This window comes from Rhineura floridana, chromosome 2 (genome assembly GCF_030035675.1).
Source record: "Rhineura floridana isolate rRhiFlo1 chromosome 2, rRhiFlo1.hap2, whole genome shotgun sequence".
NCBI lineage: Eukaryota > Metazoa > Chordata > Lepidosauria > Squamata > Rhineuridae > Rhineura > Rhineura floridana.
The window spans coordinates 38656913-38669356 of NC_084481.1; the positions used below are offsets into that span (position 1 = coordinate 38656913).

The 12444-nt window shown below is 40.9% G+C and overlaps 1 protein-coding gene across 23 annotated transcripts in view; it reads left to right on the top strand.

The window, feature by feature from the left end:
- The window catches only part of TTN (titin), a 359167-nt gene that overhangs the window by 12651 nt on the left and 334072 nt on the right, over positions 1-12444 (top strand). For all 23 annotated transcript variants that reach the window (XM_061608344.1, XM_061608325.1, XM_061608332.1 and 20 more), the window contains exons 6-10: positions 73-320; positions 4589-4904; positions 5328-5477; positions 5942-6061; positions 11865-12002. In XM_061608344.1, coding sequence (XP_061464328.1) covers positions 73-320; positions 4589-4904; positions 5328-5477; positions 5942-6061; positions 11865-12002 — 972 coding nt within the window. The remainder of the gene's footprint in view (positions 1-72; positions 321-4588; positions 4905-5327; positions 5478-5941; positions 6062-11864; positions 12003-12444) is intronic.

Here is a 12444-nt window from a genome sequence, read left to right on the forward strand (position 1 = left end):
GTTTACCAGAAATATTTAGATGGTGTTTATTGTTGCAGATTCTCATTACCATTATTGGTACTTGCATTGCAGAAGATAGAAGCCCACTTTGACGCCAGAACACTTACAACTGCTGAGATGGTCATAGAGACGAGTGCTGCTATGCAACAGCTGCCACACAAGGCACCTCCGCGGATGCTTCCGCGGCCTACCTCTATATCACCAACTCCACCAATAATTGCTGCCAAAGTACAGATGGCACGACAGCAGTCCCCATCCCCGGTTAGACAGTCCCCATCTCCTGTAAGACACGTTAGAGCTCCAACACCATCTCCAGTCAGGTAACTGCCTATAAAAAATATCTTTCCTCCACCAACCCCAGTCCCAACAGGCAATACAAATTGAAATGGGAATTAGATGCAAGGAGCAGATTATTTAGACTGATGAAGTTGGCTCCATTTGGTTGCAGAAATGTTTGTATAGCACGATGAAGTAAGTTGCTGTTTGTTTAACAAGATTTACATATCACTGAATTTAAAAAAAACCCAACAACCAGCCTGCGTCTGTGTTAGAATTGCTTAATATGTTTTTAATAATGTTTTTAACCCTTTTTAAAAGTTGTTTTTTAAAAATGTTTTTAACGCTGTTTTGTTTTAATGTATTTTAAGATCCGTTTTTATGATGTTTTAAAGTGTTTTTAGCACTTCGTTTGCCTCCCTGGGCTCATGCTGGGAGGAAGGGCGGGATACAAATTAAATAATAACATAAATAAATAAACAACCTCTAAGAGGTTTACATTTATTTTATTTTATTTTTAACAAAATTTATATACTGCTTGATTGTAGAAAATCTCTAAGCGGTTTACCAAAAAAATTAAAATTATCAGTAAAAGAGTTAAAAACAAGTAATTAAAACATTGTTAAAACAATTAAAACAGTAAGACTAAAAAGATGAAAACGCATCAACATCTATATGCCAATGTTTGATTGCATTCATTGGGAACATTTCCCCACCTGCACTCGAGCACACACCATCACATAAAGCAATACAAAATATACACAAAAATATGCTGATAAAACCAAACTTTAAAAACAAGTAGGTGTAAAATTTATCAAAATATAGATGAAATTTGCGTATTTAAAATATGTGTACATTATAAAACTACATGTCTACTTAGGCTTGCCAAAACAGGTGCCAAAAGTTTTTAGCAGGCATCAGAAACAATATAACAAAGGTGCCTGCCTAATATAAATTGGAGGAAGGGGGGAGTTCCCGAGATGAGGTGCTGCAAATAATCAGTTTTTATTTCTATTTTGCAGAAAGTGAACTGAGGCTGAGATATTTTGTACAAGTAGCTACTCTAGTCTCTCTTGGCTTATTATTCATGACTCTGTGTTGTTTTTTTAAAGGCAGCTGTAGTTGTACAAAATGTAGGAACAACATCAACAGCCCCCATGTGGAGGCATTGGTTCATATCTACATGCAATTCTTAACAGGCCCACTTTTTTCATGCACCAGGGCCAATTCTGCCATGCAGCAAGGTGAAGCAACCCAGTTAAGACAGCACCATGAGGGGTATATATGAAGGCAGGATTTAGCATCATTTTAAATGGTGCAGCTAGACTTTAGCAAGAGGAGGGTGTCATTTGAGCTGTGCTTCAGGCAGCAAAATGTCTTAGGTCAGGACTGCTGTATGCACTCCTGTGATGGTGGACACACAAGTGCTTTTAAATGTATGAAGCACTACATAAACACACATGTATCCTTGATGTGCACACAGCTGAAGGCTTTCTATACGCCGGCCACTGAATGGGTAGTTTCAGTCATTCATAATATCAAGCACATCCCAAGATGTTGCTTAAAGGTGACACCTAGTGCCAACTAAAAGAAGTCTCAAGACTATTCTCTATCAGGAATGCTACTTGGAAGTAAGGATTATTGAAATCAAGAGGCCTTATTTTTTTCAAGTAATGCGTTTCAGATGGAGGAACCGTATGATCCATATTGCAGACAAATTAATCCAAAGTAAATGTCACACTTTTTTATATTAACTGTCTCTGATTCATATTAGAATAGTCATTTTAGGATTGCCTTTCAAGCTTACAAGGATATATATATTTAACCCTTAATATTCTTCAGTCACCATTTGGTTCATATAATCAGAAAGGTTATATTTTTTTCTGGCCTTCCAAACAATCTTATGGTACTATTCTTTTTTATGAGGTACTATCAGTGTCAGAGTGAGATACTTTGAAACAGAAGTTGGAAAGCTTTTGGGGGTTGAGGGTCATATTCTCTTCAGGGAAAGTGATTGGGTTCACATACTGGTGGAGTCACCCAAAATCTTGGTGTGACCACACCTTCTCTCACTTCCTTTCTTCCCTCCATTCATCTATCACCAATCCATCCATCCATCCATCCATCCATCCATCCATCCATCCATCCTCTCCCCAACACACTAGTTGTCACATGCATGCATATACAAAGGCACACTTATTTACACTTAATAACTCAAGCACCCATTCATTCTTTCTCCTTTATTTCTCCCTTTCTTCCCATCATCCATTTATTCTCTCTCTCTATCTTTCTCTCTCGGCTTAGAGGGCCACACCTAAGGCAATGGTTGCTTATCTATACTATAAGAGAGTAGATGCACTTTTGCATATGCAAAAATAAATAAATAATGCATAGGAATTTCTTTTCTTTTTAAAATTTTAATTTGTGATGAGAGAGCATTCTATCGTGTGAACCCCCAGCTTGAACACTTTGATCCGAGCAATGTCACTTTTGCAAGAGCCACATAATGTTTGTTCTGCACTTTATCTTTTAGTGTGGCAGCTCCTACCTTCTGGCAGTCCTTGCCCACTGATGATGATATTAATGTTGTTGTTGTTGTTGTTAACAACAACAACAACAATAATATCCTGTCTTTCCTCCCAGTAGGAGCCCAGGGTGGCAATATTAGACAGGTGCATTTTTGGTGTCTACTAAAAACTTTTCTTTCTAGGCAAGCCTACCCAGACATGTCAAACTGAATGTATTTTAATCTAATTTTAGCATACAGTGCATATTTTAGCTTTTTATTTTAATCATATTTTCATTTTTTAAAACTTGATTTCAACTTTGATTTTTATTGACAATTTTAATATAGTTTATATTATTTGAGAACTTGTGTAGATGTTTTATTTAGAATTACAATATAAATTTTGTTAAAGAAAAAATATATGGGGCATATGTAATATTAATGATTGGAAGAAATACTTACCTCATAGATATCTGCTGCCAAGCAACCGTATAAATACAACGGTAATGCAAAAGCGACACCTACAGGACACAGTTCCCTAATGCAGTTTCTTTCATCAGAATAAAATTAGAGTTAAATGTTTGGCTCTAGATGTACAAAGAACTATTTTATTTATTTATTTATTACATTTATATATCGCCCCATCGCCGAAGCTCTCTGGGTGGTTTACAGCAATTAAAAACATTAAATATATATATACAAATTTTAAAACACAAAAAACAATTTAAAAACACAATTTAAAAAATTTAAAAACAAAACTTGATTTTGGGATGTATATAAATCCCTAGATATTTAGAGTACTGATTCTGATGTAGATTAAATTACTCAGTTAAGTCCATTGATTTCAATCGGTCCTCTCCACGTACCACTTAGGATGCAATCCAACAGCTCTTTTCGCCAGGCGGAGGGGCTGCTGGGTGCGGCATAGCTGTGGCGGAGGAAAGGTGTCGGTGCAGCCAGCTCCATCAGCAGAAGTCCCCCCCACAATGTGCTGCCTCCAGGGAACCCCACCACCACCCAGGCACTGTCGACTCAGCTGAGACCAGTGCAAGTGGAACCAGTGGAAGCCTTGAAAAAGGGGCATTCCGGTGGTGTGTTGGGGGCAGAACTGACAGGAATGGGACATACGCCACAGCCAGAGCCCATTCAGCTCAGTCCTGCAGTCTTCTGTTCCAGCAGCCAATATGCCGGGGAAAGGTGTGGTGGAATGAAACATGCATTTTGTTGGATTGCTCTGTTAGTCAGGTACCATCTAAGACATCTTTACTGAGCCAATTTCTGAGCCCTACACCTCTCTTGCCTACTGGCCACACTCGCTTTTCTTCCTTTTATTTTTTGCCAATAATAATCAAGATAATTTTTCTTGATTTTAATGGAGCCAATTTAATTTATACTCAAAATACTGAACACATCCATTCATATTTTGCTGATTTCCTGTAAGCAGACAGCATTATCAGTTTGTATACAGAGCACAAACATCTGTGCAATCAGATCAGAATGTTTTAACCCATCCTTGTACTAGTCTGCAAAAGTGTTTACTAGCTTCCTCGGAGCTGGCAGAGGAGGGATGGAGAGGTCTGCCTCTCCTCCAGCAACCTGTTCCATTTCTATGTTGGGCACAGAGGAGGGGCTTCTCTCCTCCAGCAGCTTACTTTCTTACATGCAGTTCATTCTTGCCTAGGTCCACCAGATGATTGCTTAAATACAAAGCTGTTCTAACCAACAACCAAACTTCAATGCTATTTTAAAATTGTGTTTGTGGGGCTGCTTCCATGGCATCAGCAATATGTTACTTTTATTCAACAGGTCCGTGTCTCCTGCTATGGTTGGGAGGCTCTCAGTTTCCACTTCGCCTATCAGGCCTGTGAAATCCCCCATCTTGGTCCGTAAAACACAGGCAACAGGAGCTGTGGGTGCTGAGGTTCTTCCTCCTTGGAGACAGGAAGGTTATGTAGCTACATCGGAAACAAGAATGAAAGACACCAGAATAACTACAAGTACGACCCAAATGAAGACTGAAGAAAGATGGGAGGGGAGATATGGTGCCCAAGAACAGATCACTGTCAGTGGCACTGCTGCAGCGGCTGCTGCTATCGGAGTTGGTGCTGCTGCAGTTACAGAGGTAAGACCTTTCTTTAGAAACATTTTTGAAGGCTGTTGCTCTATGTTGTGAGGCTCTGACAGTGAGTTCCTCTGTTTACATGGAATTTCAAAGGCTGTGTGTCAATATCTGCCTGTACATCTATTTAGACAGTTGTACCCTGATGTTTAAATTAAATTAAGTCAAGGGTGGCTAACCTGCAGCCCTCTCGATATTATTGGACTCCCAGCTCCCATCAGCCCCAGTCAACATGGCCAATGGTCAGGGATGATGGGAGCTGGAGTCCAATGAGATCTGGAAAGCCACAGGATCCAGGTCCATCCCTGGACTGAGTTTTAAGCCCATCTGCTTGCCTTGAGCTTATTGCTTTTGTTGTTATGTTGTTGTTTTTAAGCCTCTGGGGAAAAGAGGCATCTTTTCATGTGACTCATTTGGGTCCTACAGGACATTGAGAAGACAGCAGCTGTTGCTACGGTAGTTGCTGCTGTTGACATGGCCAGGGGAAGAGAACCTCTTCCAACTGCTGTAGAACAGGCTACTGCTGCTAAAAGGGCAGCAATGGCTGCAGTACACATTCAGCCCGCCCAGGAGCAGGTAAGTAAAATTATATATAATTATATGTATAAGCATATATATATATATATATTACAAATTAACAAAATACTAGCAAGTGTTTCAGTTCCATATAAATATGCATTAATGATTAAGAAAAACATTTAAATATAAACCATTGCCATTTTATATTAATGACAGGAATTAGCTAATAGTTTTAAAACCATGTTTAGATAGATGTCTCAGAAGCAATTTTAATAACCCCAGTAAACAATTATTCAGCATTATCCGTAGATAGTCTGGTTAATCTCACATTATTTTTATAATACTGACAAAGGTTTCCCTAATAGTTATCCTTCACCCCTGCCCACGCTGAGCTTGAAATAACTTGTCCCCAAGCATATTTTCCTACATTTGCCATTATGTTTGTGATTTTTTATTTTATTTTAAGTAACTGTTGCCAAAAGTAAATATTAAGGCTTGGTTTTCTTTGTTTGCACAATCAGATTAAAAAGGAAGCTACCATTGTTGTTACTACTGGTAAAGCCAGAGAACAAGAGATAATATCAAGAACTAGAGAAGAAGTTGCTGCTAAACAAGAACAAATACACATCATCCAGGAAAAGGTGAGTAGTACCTGTTTTACCCATGGAAAGGTCATTTGTGTTTCATTTACAAGCTTTATACTTCATGTGATAAGTCATGCATCAATTTCCCTTTTGTTCGGATTTGGAAGACTCTCATGACAGAATGTGTGTGCCTATTATTATTATTATTATTATTATTAACTTTATTTATACCCCTCCATTTTTCCAAATTGGAACTCACGGCGGCTTCCAAATAAAAAGCAGATACAATTAAAACCTACCAAAGTTAAAAGCATATAATACATAAATAAATAAATATAAACAGATATAATTAAAAAATGAACTCTAATTTAAAATAGCATTAAACTGTTTCTGATAATTAAAAACTATACTCATAAAATCAGAATAATTAAAAAATAAACAAGCAAGAACAATATAACCTCCTTTTGGGCCTATCCTTAGCCGCCTTCGGAATCAAAGTCTTGCTGAAATAAGAAAGTTTTTACCTGTCGACGAAAGGACTGCAGGGAAGAGGCCATTCTTATCTCCTTAGGGAGGGAATTCCAAAGCCTAGGGGCAGCCACCGAGAAGGCCCTATCTCGTATCCTCACTAGTTGTACTTGTGCGGATGAAGGTATTGAAAGAAGGGCCTCTCCTGAGGATCTCAGGGCCCGGGCAGGCACATAGAGGGCAATGCGGTCTGACAAATAGCCTTGACCCAAGCCATGTAGGGCTTTATAGGTCAGCACCAGCACTTTGAATTGTGTCCGGAAACAAACTGGCAGCCAGTGGAGCTTTTTTAACAGGGGAGTTGTATGGTCCCTGTAATCAGCCCCAGTTAACATTCTGGCTGCAGCACATTGTACCAACTGAAGTTTCCGAGCAGTCTTCAGAGGCAGCCCCACATAGAGCGCGTTACAGTAATCTATACGGGATGTGACTAAGGCATGTGTCACCGTGGCCAGATCAGACGGGTCAAGGAACGGGTGCAGTTGGCGCACTAATCTCAAATGTGCAAAAGCCCTCCTGGCCACTGCAGAAACCTGGGACTCCAAATTTAACGCTGAGTCCAGGAGGACACCCAAACTGCAAACCTGTGTCTTCAGGGGGAGTATAACCCCATCCAGCACAGGCTGTATCCCTATTCCCTGATCTGCCTTACGACTGACCAGGAGCACCTCTGTCTTGTCTGGATTAAGCCTCAATTTGTTCACCCTCATGCAATCCACCACTGATGTCAGACACCGGTTTAAAACCAAGACAGCTTCCTTGGAAGAAGGTGGAAAGGAGAAATAGAGTTCGGTGTCATCAGCATACTGGTGGCACCAAACTCCAAACGCCCAAACAACCTCTCCCAGCGGTTTCATGTAGATGTTAAATAACATAGGGGACAAGACTGAACCCTGAGGGACTCCACAGGCCAACGGCCAAGGGGTCGAATGGGAGTTCCCCAATACCACCTTCTGGGTTCGCCCCTCCAGGAATGACCGGAGCCACTGCAAAACAGTGCCCCCAAATCCCATCCCAGCTAGGTAGTCCAGGAGGATACCATGGTTGATGGTATCGAAAGCCGCTGAGAGGTCCAGCAGAACCAACAGGGACACACTCTTCCTGTCCAGTTCTCTGCGTAGGTCGTCCACCAAGGCAACCAATTCATCTCCGTCCCATACCCAGGCCTGAAACCAGATTGAAATGGATCTAGATACTCCCTTTCATCCAGGAATCTCTGGAGCTGAGAGGCCACCACACGCTCTATTACCTTACCCAAGAATGGAATATTGGACACTGGCCGGTAGTTATCCATGTTTAAGGGGTCCAGGGAGGGTTTTTTCAATAAAAGGTCTCACAACTGCCTCCTTTAGGCACCTTGGAATTCTGCCTTGTTGTAAGGAGGCGTTGACCACTCCTTTCACCCACTCAGCCAGTCCCTGTCTGGCCTTTTTTATAAGCCAGGAAGGGCAAGGGTCCAGCAGACATGTGGTGGCTCTCACATCTCCAAGGATCCTGTCCACATCCTCAGGCTGCACAAATTGAAAAGAATCCATCAATATTGGACAGGCAGGCGCCAAAGTTACATCCCCTGAGACTGTATCAATCCTAGCATCTAAGTGGGAGCGAATCTGAGTGATTTTACCCGCAAAATGTCATGCAAACTCTTGACAGCGGGTTGTTGAGTGGTGTATATTATCCTCTCAGTGGTCCGAATGTAAAAGACCCCTAACCACTCGAAACAGCTCCGCTGAACGACTCCGCGCAGATGCAATGGCAGCAGAGAAAAAAGATGTCTTTGCTGTCCGTACTGCCACAGAATAGGCCTTCAAATAGGCCCATCTAGTCCAGCATCCTGTTCTCACAATGGCTAACCAGGTGCCTGGGGAAAGCCCGCAAGCAGGACCCGAGTGCAAGAACACTCTCCCCTCCTGAGGCTTCCAGCAACTGGTTTTCAGAAGCATGCTGCCTCTGACTAGGGTAGCAGAGCACAGCCATCATGGCTAGTAGCCATTGATAGCCCTGTCCTCCATGAATTTGTCTAATCTTCTTTTAAAGCCGTCCAAGCTGGTGGCCATTACTGCATCTTGTGGGAGCAAATTCCATAGTTTAACTATGCGCTGAGTAAAGAAGTACTTCCTTTTGCCTGTCCTGAATCTTCCAACATTCAGCTTCTTTGAATGTCCACGAGTTCTAGTATTATGAGAGAGGGAGAAGAACTTTTCTCTATCCACTTTCTCAATGCCATGCATAATTTTATACACTTCTATCATGTCTCCTCTGACCCGCCTTTTCTCTAAACTAAAAAGCCCCAAATGCTGCAACCTTTCCTCGTAAGGGAGTCGCTCCATCCCCTTGATCATTCTGGTTGCCCTCTTCTGAATCTTTTCCAACTCTAGAATATCCTTTTTGAGATGAGGCGACCAGAACTGTACACAGTATTCCAAATGCGGCCGCACCATAGATTTATACAATGGCATTATGATATCGGCTGTTTTATTTTCAATACCTTTCCTAATTATCGCTAGCATGGAATTTGCCTTTTTCACAGCTGCCGCACACTGGGTCGACATTTTCATCGTGCTGTCCACTACAACCCCGAGGTCTCTCTCCTGGTCGGTCACCGCCAGTTCAGACCCCATGAGCGTATATGTGAAATTCAGATTTTTTGCTCCAATATGCATAATTTTACACTTGTTTATATTGAATTGCATTTGCCATTTTTCTGCCCATTCACTCAGTTTGGAGAGGTCTTTTTGGAGCTCTTCGCAATCCCTTTTTGTTTTAACAACCCTGAACAATTTAGTGTCGTCAGCAAACTTGGCCACTTCACTGCTTACTCCTAATTCTTGGTCATTAATGAACAAGTTGAAAAGTACAGGTCCCAATACCGATCCTTGAGGGACTCCACTTTCTACAGCCCTCCACTGGGAGAACTGTCCGTTTATTCCTACTCTCTGCTTTCTGCTTCTTAACCAATTTCTTATCCACAAGAGGACCTCTCCTCTTATTCCATGACTGCTAAGCTTCCTCAGAAGCCTTTGGTGAGGTACCTTGTCAAACGCTTTTTGAAAGTCTAAGTACACTATGTCCACTGGATCACCTCTATCTATATGCTTGTTGACACTCTCAAAGAATTCTAATAGGTTACTGAGACAGGACTTTCCCTTGCAGAAGCCATGCTGGCTCTGCTTCAGCAAGGCTTGTTCTTCTATGTGCTTAGTTAATCTAGCTTTAATAATACTTTCTACCAGTTTTCCAGGGACAGAAGTTAAGCTAACTGGCCTGTAATTTCTGGGATCCCCTCTGGATCCCTTTTTGAAGATTGGTGTTACATTTGCCACTTTCCAGTCCTCAGGCACGGAGGAGGACCCAAGGGACAAGTTACATATTTTAGTTAGCAGATCAGCAATTTCACCTTTGAGTTCTTTGAGAACTCTCGGGTGGATGCCATCCGGGCCCGGTGATTTGTCAGTTTTTATATTGTCCATTAAGCTTAGAACTTCCTCTCTCGTTACCACTATTTGTCTCAGTTCCTCAGAATCCCTTTCTGCAAATGTTAGTTCAGGTTCAGGGATCTGCCCTATATCTTCCACTGTGAAGACAGATGCAAAGAATTCATTTAGCTTCTCTGCAATCTCCTTATCGTTCTTTAGTACACCTTTGACTCCCTTATCATCCAAGGGTCCAATCGCCTCCCTAGATGGTCTCCTGCTTTGAATGTATTTATAGAATTTTTTGTTGTTGGTTTTTATGTTCTTAGCAATGTGCTCCTCAAATTCTTTTTTAGCATCCCTTATTGTCTTCTTGCATTTCTTTTGCCAGAGTTTGTGTTCTTTTTTATTTTCTTCATTTGGACAAGACTTCCATTTTTTGAAGGAAGACTTTTTGCCTCTAAGAGCTTCCTTGACTTTGCTCGTTAACCATGCTGGCATCTTCTTGGCCCTGGCGGTACCTTTTCTGATCTGCGGTATGCACTCCAGTTGAGCTTCTAATATAGTGTTTTTAAACAACTTCCAAGCATTTTCGAGTGATGTGACCCTCTGGACTTTGTTTTTCAGCTTTCTTTTTACCAATCCCCTCATTTTTGTGAAGTTTCCTCTTTTGAAGTCAAATGTGACCGTGTTGGATTTTCTTGGCAATTGGCCAGTTACATGTATGTTTAATTTAATAGCACTGTGGTCACTGCTCCCAATCGGTTCAACAACACTTACATCTCGCACCAGGTCCCGGTCCCCACTGAGGATTAAGTCCAGGGTTGCCGTCCCTCTGGTCAGTTCCATGACCAACTGGTCTAGGGAATAGTCATTTAGAATATCTAGAAACTTTGCTTCTTTGTCATGACTGGAACACATATGCAGCCAGTCTATGTCCGGGTAGTTGAAGTCACCCATTACTACCACATTTCCTAGTTTGGATGCTTCCTCAATTTCATATCTCATCTCAAGGTCTCCCTGAGCATTTTGATCAGGGGGACGATAGATCGTATCAGCACCCACAACGATTCTGTGGAGGAGTCTGCCTCTTTTGGGGTTTCGAGCTTGCTGGATTCAATGCCTTCTTTCACGTATAGAGCGACTCCGCCACCAATACGTCCTTCCCTGTCCTTCCGATACAGTTTATATCCAGGGATAACCGTATCCCACTGGTTTTCTCCATTCCACCAGGTCTCGGTTATGCTCACTATATCAATGCTCTTCTCTAAGACCAAGCACTCCAGTTCTCCCATCTTGGTTCGGAGGCTCCTAGCATTAGCGTACAGGCACTTGTAAGCAGTGTCTCTCTTCAAGTGTCTTTGGCACTTGTGGTTAGGCCTGTGGTAATTTTGCTCTTCTGAATTTATATCCTGTGCCCCTGCTCTCACAATGCCTACTTGATGAGCCCACTTGTTAATCAGATTCCTGATCTCACTTACTACCCATCAATTTTTATCACATTGTAGTAATCTGCAACCATGAATACTGCCTCAAAGAAATTCTTCTATGGAGAAAGATTATATCAGCCTCCAGTATGTTTAGGATTGCAGCTATAGGCTTTACTAACTTTGCACAATTATTCAGGCATAGAATGTGTAACAATTCCAGTTCTAGGTTGCTGGCCATAATGCAGGATAGAGTTAAATCCATTTAAACTCATTGATTTAGCTCTGTGTTGGATTATGGCCTCTGGGGATTAAATCCATGTTCCTAGATAAAGTGATGTGATTTATTTTTGAGATTTGGTATGACTTAATCTTTCTTTCTTTCTTTCTTTCTTTCTTTCTTTCTTTCTTTCTTTCTTTCTTTCTTTCTTTCTTTCTTTCTTTCTTTCTTTCTTTCTTTCTTTCTTTCTTTCTTTCTTTCATAAACACCAGATAAGAAAGGAACCAGTGAAAGTTCCTGTACCTAAAGTAATAATTTCCACCGACACATTAAAGGAACATGAACAGATTTCAAGAGCCAGAGAAGAAATTTCGACCAAACGAGAACAAATTCACATCACTCATGAAAAGGTGAATACAGCTATTAAAGATGTTGCAAATTATATTCTTTGCCAGTTGCTTTTAATTTCCTTTTGATTCCTTATTAGCTGTATTATGCTGCAACAATAGAAGCTTTTATAAAAGGCCTGTTTTTTGTTTTGTTTTGTTTTTATGAAAGCAAATCAGCAATTCAGGTGATTTCAAGAGGAATCCTGCATATTAAAAAAAATCATAATTGGAACTTTCAATGTTAAAACATATAGATTATGTGCTTTTTCCTTACTATGACACTCAAAATTATCACCAAATAAGTACTGACATTTTACAGGTTGCTTTTTTGTTGCAGACAGCAAGCAGGAAAAACACTCATCAGCATTCACAATTTGCCCAATGAAACTCCCTAAATATTTTTGCCCAGTTCAAAAGGTCTCATTGGTTTCAGTGTTGTTGCTAGCAAGGAGATCAACCTTAA